General features: G+C 42.4%; 1 protein-coding gene across 1 annotated transcript; it reads left to right on the forward strand.

The window, feature by feature from the left end:
- Window positions 1-216: 216 nt before the first annotated feature.
- On the forward strand, window positions 217-14,623 carry amd1 (adenosylmethionine decarboxylase 1). The gene is made up of 9 exons (XM_039782292.1): window positions 217-520; window positions 4,730-4,816; window positions 6,882-7,008; window positions 7,152-7,254; window positions 7,962-8,004; window positions 8,623-8,767; window positions 12,598-12,690; window positions 12,775-12,930; window positions 13,437-14,623. The coding sequence occupies exons 1-9, from the start codon at window positions 408-410 to the stop codon at window positions 13,578-13,580; spliced, it is 1,011 nt and encodes a 336-aa protein (XP_039638226.1). The 5' UTR covers window positions 217-407; the 3' UTR covers window positions 13,581-14,623.
- Window positions 14,624-23,140: the final 8,517 nt, after the last annotated feature.

Genomic DNA, 23,140 nt, shown 5'->3' on the forward strand with positions numbered 1-23,140 from the left:
GTCTGTACTGTAATCTAATGTGTTGGTTTGTACAGAGTATGGCTCAGGACGTCACTGGAGAAAACCTCTGTTTTTTCAATGAGTGATCGGGCCCTGAACCAATCATATATCACAAGCCAGAACCCTGCGATCTGATTGGCTCATAGTAAGAGTGACGTAAGTATGGCTCGCACATAAATTCACCGCGCCGTCTCCATTCAGTGCTCTGCACAGTATGGCCGGCGATATTAGCTAGCACTCGCTAACGGTATTCTCTGCAAAAGGGAAGACGGTAACTCAAGAAAATCACCACCTGGATTGCTTAAAGGACTGTACCTCAATAAATTATAACCGATCTAAGAAGGATTAATCAAGTTGTAAACATTACAACCGAAGTTTAATATTTGTTGCTGGGTGTCTGTTGTCTCATGATGGAAGATAACGGTGCACATTTCTTCGAGGGGACCGAGAAGCTGTTGGAGGTGTGGTTCTCTCGGCAGGATGAGACCAAAGGAACCGGGGACCTCCGTACCATCCCGAGGTTTGTGTCTTTTAACGTCTCCGGTGTCAGCCCCTCAGCAGCAAAAGGAAACGTGGACTAAAACGCAGGGCACATGCTTGGCGTTATTCCCGCAGTTCGTTTGTGATGCAAATGTAATGTGAACATTGACATATATGTGAATGGAATTTGTTTTCCAGAGGTACTTCCTTCTCTGTATTCATTAGTTCAGCATCAGTTTGCTAGCTAGGGAAGGGAGCTAAAAGTCTGACAACAGAGCTCACTACCATGGACTAGCTAACTAACACCGTCACTCGAAAATGGCCACCTCCCCCTTTAATAGTGGTACTTCCAAGCTGAGTCATTCATTCTTTACCGAGCAAATAACGTTATATTATAAATACAATCTTGTCATGATCCCTCATCTGTTATGGAGAACGATATATCAATGATACGACGTGAATGTTCAAACCTATAACTTTATCTGTAGCTTAAAAAGCATGTTGGCAACCCGTTTATAGCTAACAGTTAGCTGACTCTAGCTAGTTCCTCGGAGAAAATATGACGTTATTCAGCAGTCTTCTGCTGTTTTCTTACTCGTACCACGGTAGCGTTTTAATTTGAAGGCTCTACTTTAATTAGTGTTATGTGTTAGCTTGCTTTGTTGCCAACATTAGGCGGTGTGGATAATTTGTATGCCTATATCGGTGCACACGCGTTTTATTGCCCCCGCATTGGTTTTTGGACGTCGTTTGATTAAATCACATCACAGTGCTAGCTACACCTCGCTACCGTTTTACGAAGCCCACCGGGTATTGATTAAATTGCGTTGTATGTTTGTTGTGCTGTAAATGGGGAGGTTTTTTTTCTTCTGCGTCATTAAACAACGAAGGGGTGGGGGGGGTCCCTGAAGATGTCAAGCATGTGGCCCGTCGTCACCGCGTGTTGCCTCGGTTGCAGCGACACGGGCTGCCGACACGGACACATTAGTTTCTCGTCAACCAGATAGTATAGCTATGTATTATAAAGAGACGAGTGGTTGCTGCACATTTTACATCACTATAATTACAGAGACACTAAGTCGCCAGTGGGTGTTGTGGGTTGAGACCCCTTGACTTATGTGAAGGGAAGGTGATGCTTTTCGGTTAAGGGTTCAGCTCTCTCCGCACACGGTCACCCACTGCACGGCAGCCCCAAGACCACGCTCGACGGAAATGGCATGTAGTCCATGTTCTGGTCACGTTCCCAGCCATGTAGTCCTCCTCCTCCCTTCCCTCTGATTGGTTAGAGGGTCTCCCCTACTGTGATTTGCTTAGAGGCACTTGGCTGCATTCAAAGAATGGGCTACGTCTGGGTGGTAGGACATTCAGAGAAATGAAGGTGAATGGCGAAATGGGCTGTTCTTTTATTCAGCTCAACACAATCCATTTGTTACTGTGCCTCAAACAATGAAGCACTTGTGCTAAAGTAGAACAAAGTCTACAACAACAAAGTGGGCAGCCCACTGTGTCGTCCCCCACACACCCCCACCCCGGCTCTGGGGTCTGCCTGGCTGAATTCAAGTTGCTACAGCACTAACTGGAGGTCTGTCTCTTTGGAGCTGCCATTTGCTTGCAGCGTTGGAGTGAGACACAAGGATCATAGGGTGCTCTAGCTCACTGCTTCCCAACCTTTATTTTATTTATTTATTTTTTGGTCTGAGGTACCCCCACAGCCTTGTCTAAAGAACTCTCCTACCCCATTATTTATTCCAAATGTATGACCCTATTCATTACAGAAAAGTGGATATTGTTAATTCTTTCATTTAGTTGAACGGTCAACATTTAAGCTTGGTTTGTTCTGCAGTCGTACTACTACTTGGGGGTGAAGCTGACTGTTCAAACAGTTTGTGTGTGTGTGTGTGTGTGTGTGTGTGTGTGTGTGTGTGTGTGTGTGTCCAGTCTTTTCCACGTACCCCCTGGCAACTGCAGAAGAACCCCCTGGGGGTACATGTAACCTTTGAGAATCAATGCACTAGTTATCTAATTTTTGTCTCATTTGTGGACTGATAAACAGTAAATTTATCAAATTCACTACTCCATATATCCTTTTTTTTTTTTTTCCTTCTATGGAAGGGCATCCCTGTAACCCACGAGCCAATCATAACAGTGGGTGTTCATGTGCTTAAGGCTACTGCGTCGAGTACAACACCTAGTAGTAAAATTCAGTATACCGGTCCAGTGGTTGGCTTAATATCAAACCTGTGGCAAGGTTCAAGGCTAAATCTGCTTGCGCTGTTTGTGGCTGGGGAAAAAGAGGACTGGCATTAATTTACAGCCAGAGGGCAGATTAAAAGCTCAGAGGGACACTGTCAGTGGATCAGGCTCGCTGGACGTCAGCCAATGTCCAAATAAGTCCACAAGGGTTATCTGATTCACAAATGTGCAGCTCGCTTACGTTTCCTCCGCTGTCCTTCCTCAGGGCTCTGCAGCAGATTAGTCTGCTTCTAGTGATTGTCAAGCAGCTACTCCAGAAGGCCCGGTAATGATCTCCCATTACACGCTTCAAAATGTGTTCCCTTCACTGTCCCCATGGCTCTGCAGCCTAATGTTAGTCATGACATCTTCAAATGGGAAACCTCAATAAAAGTAGCCAAACTACCATAAATGTGTCATGTTGGTAAGCCACGGATCCCTGTCTTTTGTGTATGGATGAAAGCTCTCTGGTAGCGTTTTTTAAGTGGTCCTTTCCTAGAGACCACTTTTCCTCTTTGAGGAAAATCTGATCCTGCTGAGCGACCAGAAATAGCCTGGTGTGCATTTCACACTGAAACGAGAGCTGACCCTGGTCTCCAGTAACGTCCTTCTGGTATGAAGCCGGGCGTCTGGCATGTTGAAACACCTCTCTAATCAAGGAGGGGGGGAAATGTATCCTAACATTCTGGATAAGTCATACCTGAGCTCCCCGCATCATACCCGGAAAGCCACAACGTCTGGAGGGGAAAACAACTCTCCGCTCTCCGTTGACTCGTATTGCGTAAGATGCCTAATCGTCAATTCCATCTGCTAGCAAACAACAGAAATATGCATAAAAGCTGCTGTGGTGGGATGCACTACCAACAATGGAAATAACCCGTAACTTAAGTTGTTATAAACTGCTGACCCGAAAAGCTTAGCTCTTATTAAGACAAGTGGATACAGACGTGAGGAATCAGCAGGAAGAAAGGGTAGACGGTGTGATCCTGACACTAACCCAACGACATGCCAAATGCTCGGTTTGCACAAAGCGTTTTGTTACGAAGTCAAATATCCCAACGTCAGTTTTAAACTTAACTATACTTCTATAAATTAAAGGTGCTCTAAGCGATGTCACGTGTTTTTAAGGTTACAACTTTTTTTATTTTTTTTATTTTTTATTATATCACATACGGCAAACCTCTCCTCTCTATCTGCTAGCTGCCTGTCCCCTGAACACACTGTAGACAGCCCAGGCTCCACAAACTGCAACAAAAACAAACCGCCCCAACCTGCACCACCAAACCTAACAGTGTTCCAGCCAATAACTGATGAAGGATTTGGGGGTTGGAGTTGGGCGGGGGTGAGCTAGCCTCCGTTTTGTTTGACAATACTTCAAACATCAAGACAGGACGTCACCCAAACATCTCTTAGAGCACTTTTTTTATTTATTTTTTTATTTTAAGCTAATGCACGGAACGTCGGACCAACAACCCGTGTGTGTGTGTGTGTGTGTGTGTGTGTGTGTGTGTGTGTGTGTGTGTGTGTGTGTGTGTGTGTGTGTGTGTGTGTGTGTGTGTGTGTGTGTGTGTGTGTGTGTGTGTGTGTGTGTGTGTGTGTGTGTGTGTGTGTGTGTGTGTGTGTGTGTGTGTGTGTGTGTGTGTGTGTGTGTGTGTGTGTGTGTGTGTGTGTGTGTGTGTGTGTGTGTGTGTGTGTGTGTGTGTGTGTGTGTGTGTGTGTGTGTGTGTGTGTGTGTGTGTGTTGTGTGTGTGGTGTGTGTGTTGTGTTGTGTGTTGTGTGTGTGTGTGTGTGTGTGTGTGTGTGTGTGTGTGTGTTTTTCAAATGGGAGAAGTATCTAGGGAAATTTCACAGTTCAAGGTGTTTAACTTTTTCACCCAGTAATCGTGTTAAATAATTGGGATTTTTGCCAAATGAATCGTGACTTTTTTATTTTTTTCCCCCATAATCTAGCAGCCCTAAACGAATGTCAAAGTGCTAATTGTTGCTTTTCATTTCTCCTTTTTTTTTTTTTTTTTAGGTTTGAGTGGGACAAACTTCTGGAGAATGTGCATTGTTTGATCATAAGTGTGACAAAGTCTGACAAGCAGGAAGCTTATATACTCAGGTGAGTGTCTTTACTTGCAGTCTGTCTCCCCTGTTTTCCTACTGATTTTAGACAGCAGACAGGATTAGACAGCGGTCACCTGTAAGCCGCTTGCCACTGAGAGCACGGTCTCCTTCTGGGCACACACGTTACGTGCTGCATAGCTTTGATTGGATGAATTCTATCAAAGAGGGATGTAACGAGGAAACCTTGCCTCAACACTATCTGAAAGGTTCACAAGCTCAGTCTGTGGCCACAGTTACCAGACAGGAAAAAAAGATGCCTTCTGCTGTACTAATGTAAAAGAATCGACTGTGCCATCTCTGGCAGATGGCAGATGAAACAAGTTGTCATGGCAACCGGGAAGTGATTTCACTCTTTATCACAGTCGAAACAACTGCAGCATGTCCAGTCTAATACGGACTGCAAGCCGTATGCTCCGAATGACCCAGAACCACGGTGAAATGGTGTCAACAAACGTTTTATCATTGTGTTTGCAATCAATCATGTATGCAATCAACATGCATGACATAATGTGTGTTCCCACTAATATTTTGACAGATGTTGTATGACATTCCTGATGCACTCTGGGTATTTAAGATAGCGACTCTGTGTCTAATCAGAGGTCTGAGGAGGATCATTAAAATCCTTTTTAGCTGGAGCTTTCTGTTATGCACATCTACTTGTTCTTTCTATGACTGCTTTGATCCAGCAGCAGCCATCCCATTGGGCACACTTTTTTTTTTTTTTTTTTTTAATCTTTTATTAGCTCCTCCTGCTGACATAAAGTGATATATGTCCATTCCCTGTTAATATGTGGGATTCAGGAGTTCCACGAGTGCATACATGTTTAATGTGTGCTGTAAGTGGGGATTTAACTTCTAATCTTGGAAATGTTGACACCATGCTTGACAAATGTAGCTGCGCAGGAAGAAAGAAAAGGGGGAGGTCCAACAACTTGGCAAAAGTCCCCCTCTTTCTCCCCTTTCGTATCTCAGCTTTCCTGTCCAATAAAGGCAGAAATGCCCCCCCCCCAAAAAGGATCAAACAAAAGTAAATTTGAAGGTTTGGTGAACTTCTACTAGCCTGGAAATCCAGACCCAAATCCAAAAGCTTAAGGGTCTGGCATTGAGTAATGAAAATGGCCTAACTCGAAGGGCGGAACCAAGAATGCGTTTGTAAATCTCACTGCACGCAATTGGAGAACACTACGACTGTATCAGAGCCCCATACGCTTAGCTACCAGCGGAGCTAACTGGTAGAACTGTCGTCGTCATTACTGAATGCCAGAGTGACTCGCTGAGCAAATTTCACATTGTGCTCTCGGGTGGCCGCTGGATTTCCAGGGTAAACCTCTGCAGCGATTTCCCTGAGATCTGCTGCCGGGATTTATTATTCCTGCAACTCAAAATTAAAGAATAAAGTAAATTCCGACTTTAGCTGCAGCTGGTTCGACCACGGAGATGCGAGACAGGCTGGTGGATCTTCTGAGCTTCTCTGAGTCGGATGATCCGGTTCGTCTCTTTCAAACAACGTTTTAAAAACCGCTGCTTTTTTTTTTTTTTTCTCCCCGACTGGATGGTTCTCGACGTGTGTAATGCTACAACTGAAGTGAATGGTGCTGGGTCTACATTATAATACACCAAAAAATTACTTGGCCTGTACATGATTTAAAGGACATTATTTCAACCATGAATATCAAGTTTTCGATTTCTTATTAGCTATATATTTTGCGTGTGCGTTTGTGTCAAACTCGACAGCAGAGGACCGGCATAGAGAGACTATTGTTTTTTTATTTTATTTTTTATTGCATGCCTTTTTTTTGGTACAAACATTCAGCCGCCAGTGTGACGGATAGCCTTCCGAGATCTACTCTCCAAACGGGACACGTGCATTTGGCGCTTGGCAGGTGCTATTTCGCACCTCGGCTCCAAATATATTTGTGCCCATCTGAGATTAGACCGATTTATGTAAGCTCAGTGGACCCACAGGGACAAAAGCAGTGCATGAGTGGAAGGAGTACACTGGGTGAGCAGTGTGAGCACAGATGTTTTACGCCTCACTTGTACTTCTTTGCTTTCTGCAGTGAGAGTAGCATGTTTGTCTCCAAGAGACGTTTCATTTTGAAGACATGCGGAACCACCCTCTTACTGCAAGCACTGGTGCCTCTGCTGGAACTCGCCAGGGAGTACTGCGGCTTCGATGCCATCGAGGTAGGACCCATGCAGCATTTGAATATATGGAAAAACCTTCTCATCAGAGACTGAAATAAATTTTAAACAAAGAAATGTCTGTAGCTATTACCAGATGTTCATCCCTCACATTTTTCTGTGGGTTCTTTTTTTTTTTTTTGCAGAATTTCTTCTACTCTCGCAAGAACTTTATGAAGCCAACCCATCAAGAGTTCCCTCATCGAAACTTCCAGGAAGAAGTGGACTTCCTCAGCCAGATTTTCCCAAGTGCGTAACGTCCTTTTTCTTTTCTTTTTTTACACAATGCTCTGAAAAAGCATTTTAATGAAACTAAAATGGTACAACAGCTCCAGAATGTAGGCTGTGTGACTAGGAAGGCTGGCGACTTAACATTAACTGCTCTACAAATCCAATAGACGATGCATGCAATTCCATATTCGAGATTCTGTCGTGTGAATGGTAGTCTGTAGCCACGACTTCCCCATCTAGGAAAACTCCGGAAATTCTGCTGGATGTCCCTCTTTTCGGCTGGATGTCAGTTACCTTCCTCTTTCTTTGTGTTGGCGTTCTAACCTCCGGTTGATTTGTGAGGACTATGGTTAACTGCTCCTCAGATGTCTGCAGGGTAAATCCAGACAGCTAGCTAGACTATCTGTCCAATCTGAGTTTTCTGTCGCACGACCAAAACTACTTTTGAACGTACACCTGTTCCACCAAAACAAGTTCCTTCCCGAGGCTATTTAGCAGAGGCACCGTGGCTCCGTCCAGCGATTAGCGCCGCCCCCAAGACGATTGTGATTGGTTTAAAGAAATGGCAATAAACCAGAGCACGTTTTTCTCCCATCCTGAAATGCTGTGTGGACTAGCCAGACCTTCCTCCGCAGCGCTGTGGAGGAAGGTATGGCAATGCCAGACAAGGTGAACAGGAACTATAAACCTAAACATTCAACTAACTTTCTTTTTGCATCTTCCAGATGGTGCAGCCTACTGTATGGGACGTTTGAACTCTGACTGCTGGTAAGCGTCTGTCTGTCTGTCCACAACCGTCCCGTTGTTGTGGCCGGCGTGTGGCGTATCATTTCCCCGTTGTTGCGTCCCCCAGAGCAGCCCAGTGTCATGGCAGTTTGTGAAGTGTTCACGTTCGAAAATTGTGACCTGTACCCGTAATAATCAAGAAAATGGTGACCTGTACACTACTCAATAAATTAAAATAATGTGACCATTTCACGAACTGGCGTGCGACCAGGTTGCAACTACACACCTGTAACGTTTCTGACTACCTCCTGCACAGTTGTCACGGTGACACACTCAAACACAAGGTGAAAACAATAGCAGCAATGTTGTCACGCCTTGTCGTTTGTGTCAGAAGCTGAAAGCACAACCTAACTTTACTTTTAATGATATTAAACAAAGCGAAATGTTCTCCCCTTGTCCTAAAATGGCTTACTGCTGCAATGCAACACTTGGTTACATTATAACCACGGTTCTCTGAGTAAAGACGATTTTTCCAGTCTTATTTCTTAATTGAAGTTTTCTTTTAAAATAGTGTTCTTGTGAACCCAACCTAGTGTCTCGTCCCACCCCTACTGTCTTGTCCTAGTTCTACTCAGTGATTTAATCAATGACCTCCGACAGGTACCTGTTTACCCTGGACTTACCAGAGTACTGGCAGAACGAGCATGCGGATCAGACGCTGGAAGTTCTGATGAGTGACCTCGATCCAGCCATTATGGACCAGTTCTATATGAAAGATGGTGTTTCTGCAAGTGATGTCACTCGTGTAAGTAGACTCTTACCATTGTGTGCGTTTTTGTCTCAACGGGCATCGGTGCACACACGGCTCTCCAGTGTTGTGATGGGATTAAGTTTAGGTCTGGTTAGAGTAGTGGTTAGACTTCAGAGTTGGATTGATTTCCAGTTTCTGTTTGGTGTGAGAGGCTAAACCACTTTGTATGTACATTGAGGACACCTTCTCTCTCTCTCTGTGTGTGTGTGTGTGTGTGTGTGTGTGTGTGTGTGTGTGTGTGTGTGTGTGTGTGTGTGTGTGTGTGTGTGTGTGTGTGTGTGTGTGTGTGTGTGTGTCATTTTTGTTAGCAGTAATTAGCCTGTGCCTATGTTATCTCCTTACATATACCTACCCTCTCCGTCTCTGTAAGATTGGGAATGATTGAGATTTGGCACAGCTACCAGAAGACTTCACACTTTCAGACAGGTTGCTCACGTCACATCTACATCTTCAAGCTCAGCTGGAGGCTGCTCAGTAACGCTCAGCCAGCAGCGGAGAAGTGCTTCGAATATCCTTCACTGGTCTCCGTGGAAATCTACGGCGTGGCTTTGTCAATTTCTTTTTTTGTGATTGTTCAGGCAAAAATCCTTGATTATGTGGCACGTTTTTCTTAAAAAATGCGATTTGAATATACGAGATTTTTATGCAATGGTATTGCGGGAACTTGCAAAAATTGCAGGAACTTGTTGCTTTTCGATGATGGTCGCGTAATTACGTCACTTCATAACGTTCCCATGGCAACAGGGGAAAATGGCTGCTCTTGTGTGAAGTAAACGCAACGGTTTTCAACTTTCTGCTAAGATGTATGACTTTTTTTGCAACACAAATGTGGGGATTATGAAATCATGCAAGCCCTGCATATTTTGCGCGGAAATGTGCAAAAGTGCGGCCCCCGCTTAAATATGCGGACTTCGGCTGATTTATGCATTGAATTATGTGATCGCATAATCATGTTTTTCTGGAGGGACTGGCTAAGTCCAACTTGTATTGCAAGCCGTGAAAATTAGACTTCTTTTCAATAGGGTCTTTTTGTTCTGAATGAAATGCCTTTTCTTAGTACTTTTATAAATGGAGTAGTGCCGTAGCGTCCACACCAGCTTCCACGGCCATACATGTAGGGTACATGGATATAAGAAGAAATGGCTTCAATTTAGTAAACTCCTTTTGCCATGCTGCTGTAGTAGGGCTGGGCGATATGGTTGAAAACTGTATCACGATATAAGTTTTTCATATCGGTCGATCGATAATTATTGATATTTTTTATGACCTATTTAAAATAAGGACCAGGAGAAAAATATATTAAATTTAAACATTTTTATTTTAAACTTAACCCTGCTCTGATTATAATCCCCTCAGTTATAAAAGCAGAAATGTCAACACAACCATGGAAACCACTCAAATAATTAAAATGTAAACGGGTCTAAAATCACAATGAACACTTAACAATTATCTCTTAACATTAAGGTGCAAAATTAAAGAATAAGTAAGAAATGCTTAATAAAGTGTCATAAAATAGTGCAAAGTGTTAGCTAAATATAAGAAACCTGAGAAGGAACTATTTTCTGCAGGTTTAGTGCTAGGTTGGTAACCTGGCTTCTGGACAGTGCTCAGCATGTCTGCCTCCGTTATTTCTTTGTAGCGTTTAGTAAGGCGCTGATGCAGAGTACCTCTCCATGGCGGTCTGCTGCTTGTGCGGTGTAGCAGCTGCAGATGTTGTTGGACGTTGCTGGCGAATACGGCGGTGTGCTCCAAAGTGTGAGCGCGGCTAAGGTGGTAAAACAAGTTTATGGTATTACCAGCGTTGGTGGGGACGACGGTCTGACGGCACTGGTCTGACTACGGTCAGACTTATAAAATCCCCAAAACTGCCATACTGACTTTTCCTGTTTTATCAACGATTTCCTCGCTCGCTGCGGCACTCACTTTCCACTTATCGCTCCACGCCGGTTCTGTTATTGTAGAATGGTAGAATCCAACACGAGACAGCGATGTGGCGCAACCAAACATGATACTGTTACATGACTGGCTGATAGTGTCACTCCCTACGTTGCTAGGTTACCTGAGAGTGAGTGCCTTTGTTCATGCAACCAAACTTGATTCACAACCTCTGGTTTCTTCTGATGAAGAAAAACAAGTTATCAAACGTTTTATCGACCGCATTTTCTATTGATATTGATTATGTGTCTATCGCGATACATATCGTTATCGTTTTATCGCCTAGCCCTATGCTGTAGCTTGGCTTGCTAAATTTATTTGGGGGCTAACTTTAGCTTCAATGTAGTGAAGCTTCATTTAATGTAGAATAACTAGTAGCTTAGCTCACTAAACTTTCCAATAGCTTGCCCAACTCTGCTATTATGACAACGCCATTAACAGTTTACATTGGCAGTTTACTGCCAAGCGGCGCTATGAAGGAGATTACATTTCAGTTGCTGTGGGACTCCTGTTTCTTTACCAGAAAGTTCATGTGTTTTTTTTTTTTTTTTTTGGGGGGGGGGGGAGAGACGTTGTATGGCAGTTAGTCTCGCGTTGCCAGCCAGCTCTATCTCCATGGTGCTTTAAAGGTCCAGTGTGTAACATGTTTAGTTGTTCATTATCAAAATCTGTGTTGCCCAAAACTTTTCCTTTTTTTTCATGAATATTTACCTCCATCAATTCAAAGTATTCCTTTTGGCTTGAAAGTTTACATTTGCGTTCACATGGACTGGGATAGACGCTCCATATTCATGCTCAATCTTGAAATGCGTTAGCCGGTAAGGGACATACAGGACATACTGCTCTTTGAAGACGGAAACGTGGAGGACCACACGTATTCAAAATCCATATTTCAGGAACAGGAGATCAAGAGACCAGCATCATCTGAATACCTTGGACTGCGTTGTGCGAGAGAGTTGATTGCGATATATGACCTCAACGCTAGATGGGAGAAATTCCCACACATTGGACCTTTCTAAGAACAGCAACACACAGAGAGCCAAAGTGAATGGGCAAACCTGATATCCGGCATCATCCTGGACATTTCCTTCTGTTGATTAGGGGTGGGAATCGATTGGTACCTCACAATTTGATTCCGACTCAGAGGCCATTGATTTGATTCTAAACGGATTCCCAATGCAACAAAAAAAATGTATGTAAAGTTCAATGTGTGCTTTTTAAAAAAAAAAAAATATATATATATATATATATATATATATATATATATATATATATATATATATATATATATATATATATATATATATATATATATATATATATATATATATATATATATATATATATATATATAATATAATATAATTCTACACTCTTCTTTCAGTCACTCTGTTTTCTGATTTGTACTTGTCTGGAGACAGTAACTTTTAAATAAAAATCAACACATTTAAAAAAAATAAAATCAGAATCGATAATCAAATCATTCTAGATTGAATCGCGATGCATCTGAGAATCCATTCATTTTTTTCCCACCCCTACTGTTGATCCAGGCTAATCTCCTCTCCCCCCCCCCCCCTTTCCTGTCTATAGCTGTCCTGTCAAGTGAAAGCCCAAACAATATAACAAGACTGCGCTGCCAATATGGCAACATTTTGGATTTGAATCTGATAAAAGAGGTGAGCTGAGAGAGACGAGACAAAGTGTAAACACTGCATTACCAGCACCACTGCACTCCATTATACTTCCTCTCCATTATGGACCAAACCGGTTTCAACGTGCTTACGCAGGCCCAAGCCTTTTTAGACATGAGCACACGTGGAAGGTTAAAGAATTGGGATTGATGGCTAGTTAATGATTACACGTTGACAGTTTTCTGTCTCTTGTTGCAGATGAGTGGAATTTGTGACCTGATACCAGGTTCTGTGATCGACGCCACAATGTTCAACCCTTGTGGATACTCAATGAATGGAATGAAGACTGACGTGAGTGGCTCTCTTTTCTCTTATCTGTCTCGTCTGCCACTTGAAACATTTCTGGAATGTGGCTCTGCTCGTTGTCTTCTCCAGGGAACCTACTGGACCATCCACATCACCCCGGAGCCCGAGTTCTCCTACGTCAGCTTCGAAACCAACCTCTCCGAGACCTCGTACGATGATCTGGTCAGTAAGGTGGTGGACGTGTTCAAGCCAGGGAAATTTGTGACTACGCTGTTTGTCAACCAGGTATGTTTTTTTTTTTTTTTTTTTTTTTATATAAATATAAACTTGCTTTCATTCAGAGGGATTTTAATGTATTTATTAGAAGGATCCCCATTAGCTGACACCTAGATGACCAGTTAGTCTTCCTGGGGTCCAAAATAACATTAAATCAGACCATATTAAAACATTTCATGACACATACAGAAAAGAAAAATAAATACAACAATATCTGCTTACAGAACTAAATAATGAAAAAGATTAAAATTTAAATAAAAACAATAACAAACCAAGCAAATGGAGAAATGGCTTGAAAACCGTTATATAGGACATGGCTGGTATTAAGGTAGCTCACATAGACAAAGCAGAAAATCAAATATGTTTAACCCCACAATAAGAAACTTCCATAATTTAAGTGAAGGTAAGATTTGACTATCTTTTCAAAATGTACCTTTCCTGTGATTAAAAAAAATAAATAAATGGAAGTTGTCACTGAGTAAGTTCTCTTTGTCCTTGCCTTTGCCCCCCCGCAGAGCTCTAAATGTCGCAGTGTCTTTACTCCTGCCCAGTCGATGGAGGGCTACAAGCGCCTCGACCGCCAGTTGGCTCAATTCAACGATTACAATTTCGTCTTCACTAGCTACGCCAAGAGCCGCCAGCAGAACCAGCAGAGCTGAGGGTTGAGGATGAAGAAGAGGCGTAAAAAGAGAGGCGGCCGCCTGGGGCTCCCCCCCGGCGGCCGGCTTCGCCCCCCCGTAGAGAGCTTGTCCTCTTCCTCCCCCCTCCTCTTCCCCTCCTCCCCCGCCGCCGCCTGCTGCTGCTGCTGTTGCTGTCGCCGTTCAGAATCCCCCGGTGCTGGCGTGGTCGCGAGCCCTAGCTTATCCTCCAGTTTGAGTTGTTCGCATTGTTGTACCCGTGACTTAGATCTCTTGCATGGAAGCTCTTTTCTCCGTTTCGATATCCTAGCTCACTCTTGCTGTGATCTTGAAGTGCATGTAGAGGAATTAGACGCGCTCGGTTTGAGGCTGTCCACCTGTGCCCAGTACAACGTTCCCTTCCTGCAGGTCTCCCCCCTCATCCCCCACAGACAAGGCTTCCGCCCGCACTAGGCCGGGGCCCTGACATGCTCAGACCAGTCGGCCTCTTAACCATCCCGCTCTGCCTAATCTACTGTCCAATTCCAACATTTGGTATTTTATGAATTGCTACCAATTTTTGAGTGCACTTTTCAAAAATAAAAATTGGTTACTCATGGTACGAAATGAAGGTCAACCTTTTTGTCTAAAGTCTGATTGAATGTACAAGTCCCTTAACGCTTTTTTGGCCATTCTAATCGTCGCGTTGCCCTATTTGAGTTCCTTATACTTAATACTTGATGCTATTTAACGTTGCACTATTGGATAAAGGTTTGCAGCTTATTGGTCAACGTAAAGCGCTCTAAAACAGAAAACATTCGACTTTGCTGGGCTCCGAAGCTCACTCCCATCAGCATTCTTTCATTCATTTGTGCTCCTCCACCTTGACAATCTGGTAGTCTGTGTGTTTTCCCAAAATAGACAGCCTTTTTAAAGTTGTGTCTGGAAAATGTATGTCTATGACTCATTTAAGACATTGAACATGTGCACTTAGTTTCACCCAGGCTTTTTATTTATTCTTTTTTTTTTTTATATATATATACAGCATGCTGTATCTATAGGAAGCTTCTGGGTCTTGAACCCATGCCCCGTCATATTTGGCACTCTAGTTTCCACATTTGCATGAAGTGGTTAAAATGTTCAAACTGAATGTAGCTCAGGCTGTGTAAAGCAGCGGTCTGTCCCCTCTTTTCGAATGTACACGTCTCTAGAGAAAAGCCTGGACCAGGTTTGAGCTGAATGTACCACTCCAGTAGATAGATGAACCCCCCTCTCTCTCCTCTTCCCACACACACACACACACATCCAGCTCACAATGCCCTCTGCCGACCAGCCATTGTCCGGCTCTTAGCAGGTCTCCCCCTGCCAGAGTCAGACTGTCCGCTGGCCCCAGAAACCGTGACATGGCGAAAGCCGGCCCTCCTGGCCGCGCCCGCTCTGAATGGGAAATAATGAATCGGACACTTTTTGCTTAGTTGCCCAGCAAAGCGTTTTTCTTTTTCCCACATAATATCCATCCTCCCTCTGTCTCTTTCCGCCCCATACAGAAATCTGTAAGCGCACAATAGAGGCCCACCAGTCTGAGCATGCCAGGGTGATCCCGGATCATTCCACATGTAACCGCTGCATAAACTGCCATTTTATTAAATTTATTGTGCCCAGATGGTTTTTTGCAGTGAATCGGTCGAAAATGTGACTCCCCTAGCAGTATTTTTTTTTTTTTTTTTTTTGGATCAATGCCCTTTTGTTCATTGTGGGGTAGGGGTGGATCCTGTGACACTATGGTGCATGTGACTACTAGTGCCGTGTTGCTTGACAGTGTAGTGTAGCGCTGTCTCTTCCTCTTCTTTTTATTTTTTTGTCTGTAGGTCTGTGTGCTTCCCCTTCCTCTCGTTTTAGCAGCTGAAAGCGTATACCTGATGGGTTTTGGTTTGGTGGGGACTGTTTTTCTTTTTCCTTTTTAGGGGTCGGGTTAACTTGTATTGATCTTATATTTCAAGTTGTGGACAAGTGCTGAAAGCAGGTTGGGCATCTATAATGTATTACTACTTTTAACCTTCTCCGCCTGCCGTGGCGTTTCCGTGGTGTTCACGGTGCTTCTCCTGCCAGAGAACGCAGTTTGAATTTAGAAGCGGAAAAGACGCGGCGGGAGGCGTAGCCTGCTTTCAGCCCCGTGTTGCAGTACTTCTTTTGAAATGTGTGCAATTGGCACCTATAGCAGTGCATGTGTCCATATTTTCCAGCCAGTTGGACCAGTAGATTAAGTTGGGATTAGTCAATGTAAGAACTAGCAGTGACGTTTACTCCCCTAGCTTTGTCTATCACAGCTTTTTGGAGTGGTTTCATTCTTTCCCTGAGGACCAATCTCTGCTCTTACATGAGCTACTCTCAACTTGCTGTCAAAAGAAATGAAGTGATCCACAATGCTTGCTATAGGTCCTTTTTTTTTAATTTTTTTTTTTATATGAACTCACACATTTAAACTGTTCAGAAATACTGAAGAAGTTTTAACACCAACTGTTCTTGAATTAAGTACATTTTAACCTTGTTGGTGTGAATCATTATGCTATTTTATTTTTTTATACAGTGAACTCACAATGCATTTTTGCAGTTGAATGGTAATAGAATTTTATACAAAAATATTTTGTATTTTTGCTGCGGACCAATCTTTTCTTTTTTTTTTTTTTTTTTTTTTTTTTTTGTCCAAATGTTTTTGTTGTGAAACCAGTTTGTTCTGACGTTTATGGGATGACCTTTTTCAAAGCTGACTAAATCATGTATTTCTTTTTTAAGTTTTTACTGTCCCTTCCTCTGAATCTTCTCTCCAGAGGAAGAGAAAGTGAAAGCCTACCCCCGGGGTCAGAGAGGGTGCAGTTGCAGGATGTATTGAAGGAGAAACTTTGCTGTTCTAGTTCTTTCTTTTGCTGTTCTTTGGATGGTCAAGATGTGCTAAATATATCTGTGCTACGAGCTTGATGCTTCAATAAAAGATGCTTATCTGTGCGACTGTTGTGTTTATTTGAAGGCTTTTAGGCCAGAGCATTCAGGAACAAAGCTTGTCATTTAAAGGAGAATTCACCCAGGAGACCGGGGATCGTTTCCTAAACCCAACCTGCCCCGCCGTATACAGCTATGCAATTGTCATTATTTAAAATAACAGTGCTGTGGCAGGTTAGCTCAGTTGGTAGAGCAGGCGTACATGTGCAGAGGTTTATTCCTTGACGCAGAAGGTCCAGGGTTCGAGTCTGACCTGTGACGGTTTTCCTGCATGTCTTTCATATAACAGCTTTCCTCTCTAATAAAGGCATGCCCATGACCATCACAAAAAAAAACTATAATGTGTGGATTCATATTTGCTAGTATGTTGGATTCATGTTAAGACTTTAAAAAAAAAAAATTTAAATTTTCAAACATTAAAGCCTCTTAACACCCACACAGGCGATTTCATTTCTTCTGTCTGATTAGACCTCAGCTCAGGTTGAAGGTGGGCCGGAGCTTTGATGGGAATTTATTACGTCACAAATTTCATCTACCAATAAGAATGATAAAGGTGTCATTTGTCCCACCCTAACAGGTGTAAAAAAAGCTAACAGGAGGCTCAGGAAGGTGTCAATCAGTCTAACCACACCCACACAGTCCTGGGAAGAGGTCTAATCAGCCACATCTACTGAAAACACCTGTGTGGGAGTTCAGGGCCTTTAACAATAATTTAGAGGCCCCCCCTGAAGTGACTCTGAGGACCCCCTAGGGGTCACAGACCCCCTGTTGAAGATCCCCCTGGTATAGACCATCAAAAATGTAATGAAACACCCAAAATTCTATAAAAGTAATCATTAATTTTACCTGCGAAGAATGTTGTATGGCTTCCATACAACGTACTGTACATACATGCATTCAAGTAATTTTGTGGAAATTTGGTTTAAGAAACCCATATTTCTGATTTTAAAAACTTTAAAAAAGGGGCACAACTCAAAGACAACATAAGGGCTAAGTAGAAGTACAGAGAAGTATTAGCAGTACAATGTACTTAAATATCAAAAGTAAAAAAGAGCATATAAGGCAGCTTAATGCCCCCTATCAGTCATATTATATTATTTTATTATGTATGGATTATGCAGATACTACAAAAACCTGCGTCAAACACCACCAGACAAGCTCTGACATGGAACCCTCCAGGGAAGAGGGAAAGATGCCAAACAAAGAGCACCTGGCGACAGGGCCTCCAGGATACACCTGGTCTCAGATGGAAAAGAAAGCTAACAGCTGAGAACTCTGGAGGTTGCTTGGTGACAGCTTTCAGGAGGGGTGTGTCAGGCATAAGATCATCCACAACGCTGCAGAGGAGGGTCTGGCTAGTCCACACAGCATTCCGGGATGGGAGACAAACGTGCTCTGGTTTATTGGTATTTCTTTAAACCAATCACAATGGTACGGTGGCCCTGAAGTGCAAATCACGACAGCAAATAGGAAAACACAACAACAAATAGGAAAACACGACAACAAATAGGAAAACACGACGGAAAATAGGAAAACACGACGGCAAATATGAAAACACTTCAACAAATCATAAAGCACAACGGCAAATAGGAAAACACTTCAACAAATCACAAAACACAACGGCAAATAGGAATACAAAACGGCAAATAGGAAAACACTTCAACAAATCACAAAACACAACGGCAAATAGGAAAACAAAACGGCAAATAGGAAAACACTTCAACAAATCACCCCTGTTAAAAGACAGCAAACACAAGAAAAAGATATTTACCGTTATGAATGCTATAATGGAACGTTATACTTGTTACATGGGAAACTACACATACATTTTAGCTTTCATTTAACGTTGCTAGTGAAGTTTAAGGAAAATTCCGGCGCAAAATGAACCTAGGGGTTACTAACAGATGTGTACCCACTCTGTCGTTCTGTGGGATATGTTTTCATGCTAATCAAATGTGTTTGTAGCTGAAAAAGCTAAGCGGACCGCTGATTAGCTTACAACGCTAGTATTCGGGGCACAGGGAAAGTAAAAACAAATCGCTATTTTGTACCATTAAAAAGGCTCAAATATAGTTAAACTTAAACGGTAGCATAATAAGGGTCGCTACATGTTAACAGAAGCATTTCTAAGTGTACAGACAGTTTATTGAAGGAAGAGCTGCGGGAGCTCCATGAAAGGGCTAAGAGAGAGAGAGAGAGAGCTACCAGTAGTAGCTAGTAGGTAAGCACAGCCCTGTTTATCAGAGGGGAAATCTTCAGACTGTACAAAACACTCTTGGGTGTTGCGACGCAACAGGTCCCACTCCATGCAACACAGACACTCCTGTCCGGTGGCCCTAGCTTCACAATGTCCGCAGGTACACCACCAGTTCCCCAAAGTACCAGGCTGTGTTGCGGCATTGACTACTCTCGCTCTATCGTAGCCCTTTCACGGAGCTCCCGCAGCTCTTCGTTCAATAAACTGTCCGTACACTTACAAAGTTCTCAATGCTTCTGTTAACATGTAGGAACCCTCATTATACTACCGTTGAATTTTTGTGATATTTTGAGCCTTTTTACTGGTACAAAATCACTTTTTATTTTTACTTTCCCTGTGCCCCGAATAACACTAGCCATCCTGCAGCTACAACTGATAAACACACCGATTTCTAAATCTCTGCTAACGTTACGCATATACAGTAACGGCTTATAAAAACAGATGAAAATGCCACCGGACATTAAACTTTACGAACACAAATGGCTTAAAGACAGCAACCCAGCTAGCTAGCAGCCTAAATGTTAGCTAGTTGATAGGTTCAGTTAGCTTAACGTTAGCTCGGGGTGTATCTACCTAATTATAACAGCAATTTGTACCAGCATTAAAGCGTTAAGCTTTACATTGATGTAACACATTAACTGTGATAACACATGTACTGCAAACATTAAAGCGCCCATATTATGCTCATTTTCAGGTTCATAACTGTATTTTAAGGTTGTACCAGAATAGGTTTACATGGTTTAATTTTCAAAAAACACCATATTGTTGTTGTACTGCACAGCTCTCTCTCACTGCTGCAGATCCTCTTTTCACCTGGTTTCTGTTTTAGCTACAGAGTGAGACCTCTTTTCATCTTCTTCTTCTGTACTATCTTTGATTGCACATGCGCAGTAGCTCAGATGTAGATCATGTCAGCTAGCTAACTCTAGAGACAGTAAAAGAAAGCTGTTTCTCCAACTTTGGTCAGTTACAAGGCAGGATTAGCTGGGAAACTTCTAAATGAGGGCACACATGTAAGTAGTTCTTTTGTAGATTATGGTGAACTTGTGTGTGTTGTAGCCAGGGCTGGACTGGCCATCTGGCATACCGGGCATTTTCCCGGTGGGCCGACGGACTTTTGGGCCGAATCGCCGATATAAATAGGCCTTTTTTTTAATTTTTGGCCGGGCCGGCCCATAAAGAACTCACAGCGGCCCATTGGTTAATTTTCTTTATTGGCACTGGCCTGACCCAATGAAATCCAGGAACCCCCTTCCCCACTCCGGGCCGCAAATTTACGAATCCCACTATGGCCACGCCTCCCGGCCCTGAGACGTGAGCTGTAATAGTTATGCTGGAAGTTTAGCATTCACGTTATAATGGACAAACGACCACCAAGTGCAAGGGAAATTAGAGGAGAAAAAGATTAAGAATCTACAGGCGGATTCCTCAAAAATTTCGGACATGTTTGGGTCTGTAGTAGCTGCTTCAACATCAGCATTACCTGAAGTAGAGGAGGAGAGGTGGCTGGCTATAGAAGCAGAAACAACGATGTCAGGGAAGAAGGCGAGGAGGAGGCGAGTGAGGAAAAGATGGAAGAGAGAGTAGATGACGATGTGGTAAGGAGTAGGCAAATTAACACAGACTCTCAGGAAGGGAGGGAGGCTGTGTGTGTGTGTGTGTGTGTGCGTGTGTGTGTGTGTGTGTGTGTTCGTGCGCGCGAGTGTGTCACGTCATAACGACAACAAGCAGTTTGGCTGTAACATTAAAGTTAGTGGCTGTCAGGTAACCTAACAGCTTAAGCTTACATTGAAAATGCTAGCGGTTGGCCTGTTGGGTAGCTGAAAAGTCTGTGGATCTATAAAATCAATGATGATATAAGCATCAGTGTTCCTTGAATAGCTTAATTAGCTTCTCTTGTATTGGTGCTCTTTTCCAGGGCATATACTACTCTCAGCTTTATTGTAGCTTTTAGGAAGGGTTATAGTTATGGTTATTGTATTTAGCAGACACTTGTGTCCAAAGCGACAAAATATGAATCTTACAATAGTTAAAATTAACAGTAAACTGTTTTTAAAGTTGCTAAGCCAATATTAAGCAAAATGGTAATAATAAAAATAATGACAATACAATATCAAATATCAATAATAAAAAAGTATAAAAATACCATAAATATACAAATCATAACTCTAAGAATGAATGAATTATTTAAGTGTAAGATCAACAGATAAGTCTTGAGTCCCCTCTTGAAGGATCCAAAATGAACGCTGAACACTAGGCAACTCATTTAATGGAACGCACGCATATTTTAAGAGGACTGTCTGCAGGGAATTTGTCTGACCAATCACGGTGGGTGTGGGCCGCCTGGCCCAAAAATGCCAGGGCCGATTTTTTGTCCCAGTCCAGCCCTGGTTGTAGCAGTGCTTTGCTATTGAGAACGACGTAGCATGCTAGCGTTAGCCGGCTAACGCTAGAATTAGCCGGCTAACGCTACGAGCTAACGGTTGTGGTTAGCCAGCTCATTTCGGACTGTGACGTCACAGCCGATTTTGAACAGCTCACTAGGAGACTGAAAGCAGGACACATTCAGAAACCGTATCTCTCTCAAAACAGCATGGATGGATTTTTTTCAAAGTGTGTATGTGTGTGGAAGCACCAGAGACACAAAAGAACACCCCAAATCCCAGAAAAAGTGTTTTTTTCATAATATGGGCACTTTAAATATACTTACATTTAAATGATACTTGTTCCATCAGCGATGCCGCTCCAACCATGGATGTCCCGCTTAGGTCCACCATTGGTTTTTTTTAACGAGCCGACAAAGCCGCGCGCGCATAGGATTGTGGGTGATTTGGGAGCGCGAAAGACAGACAGTCCGTCTGTCCAATCAGGAGGGTCCGTCCTCTCCTAGATAGGCCCTACCTTTTCCGGTAGAAGTTAATGTCATTGTGTTTTGTGATTTGTTGAAGTGTTTTCATATTTGCCGTTGTGTTTTCCTATTTGCCGTTGTGCTTTATGATTTGTTGAAGTGTTTTCAAATTTGCCGTTGTGCTTTGTGATTTGTTGAAGTGTTTTCATATTTGCCGTTGTGCTTTATGATTTGTTGAAGTGTTTTTATATTTGCCGTTGTGTTTTCCTATTTGCCGTTGTGCTTTATCATTTGTTGGTGTTTTCATATTTGTCGTTGTGCTTTATGATTTGTTGAAGTGTTTTCATATTTGTCGTTGTGCTTTATGATTTGTTGAAGTGTTTTCATATTTGCCGTTTTGTTTTCCTATTTGCCGTTGTGTTTTGTGATTTGTTGAAGTGTTTTCACATTTGTCGTTGTGCTTTATGATTTGTTGAATTGTTTTCATATTTGTCGTTGTGCTTTATGATTTGTTGAAGTGTTTTCCTATTTGTCGTGTTTTCCTATTTGCTGTCGTGATTTGCACTTCAGGGCCACCGTACAATGGTCTTGGGCTGGGCTAATCAAAGAGAATGGGTGCAGTGTCTTCAGCTATACACCCTCCCCTGTCACTCCTCACTGGCTCCAATTCTACTTTTAGAGACTCTAGGAACCACGAGTAACTCTTCGTTCTGGGAGGGCAGTGCTCTAGTGCAGTGTTTCTCAAATGGGGGTATGTGTCCCTCTAGGGGTACTTTGGAGGACTGCAGGGGGTACGTGAGATATATTTAACAAAATGTTTTATAGTTATAAGGCTGTTGTCCAAAATATTGTTCCTCTTTATGTAGAATTTTTTTTTCCTACCAAAAATATGACATTTGTGTCGCCTTCTTTGGACCTATTCTTGCCTTCCTTCCTATACTGTCCTTCTACTTTTTACAAGTTTCTTGCTTTTTTCTTCTTATGTCACTGTTTTTGAAGTGTTTGATACTATTTTGACCTATTCTTGCCTTACTTCCTTCCTTCTTTCCACCATCTTTTTCCAAGTTTTTGTCTTTTTAACAGTTTTTCTCTCTTTTTCTCATTAGCATTTAAATTTGTTTTTCAGTTACAAGGCTGTTGTTTAGTAAATCTATCGCTGACAGCGCTGCACTGTTCCTGTTTATATACACTTTTTTTTCTTCTGTGTGTGATATATGTTAAATTGTGAATTAAAAAAAAATTAAATGATGATGCAAATTTGATCTACTTTTTATACTGTTGCTACTTGCAAAGAAAACTCCCGCACACTCTCTAACTTGCTAAAAATATATAAAGTTTAATAGTAGGCAACGTTTCAATACTAGACCATCTTCAGGCAAATGGTGTTACATTCTGAGAAGCCATCTTTTGTAGGAGGTGACTGTTTTTTGTGCACCGATCAACAATCACATAAATACATAACATTCATTAACATATCCACACTATAGATAAAGCTTAAAC

The sequence above is a fragment of the Perca fluviatilis genome, chromosome 18 (genome assembly GCF_010015445.1).
Source record: "Perca fluviatilis chromosome 18, GENO_Pfluv_1.0, whole genome shotgun sequence".
Taxonomy (NCBI): Eukaryota; Metazoa; Chordata; class Actinopteri; order Perciformes; family Percidae; genus Perca; species Perca fluviatilis.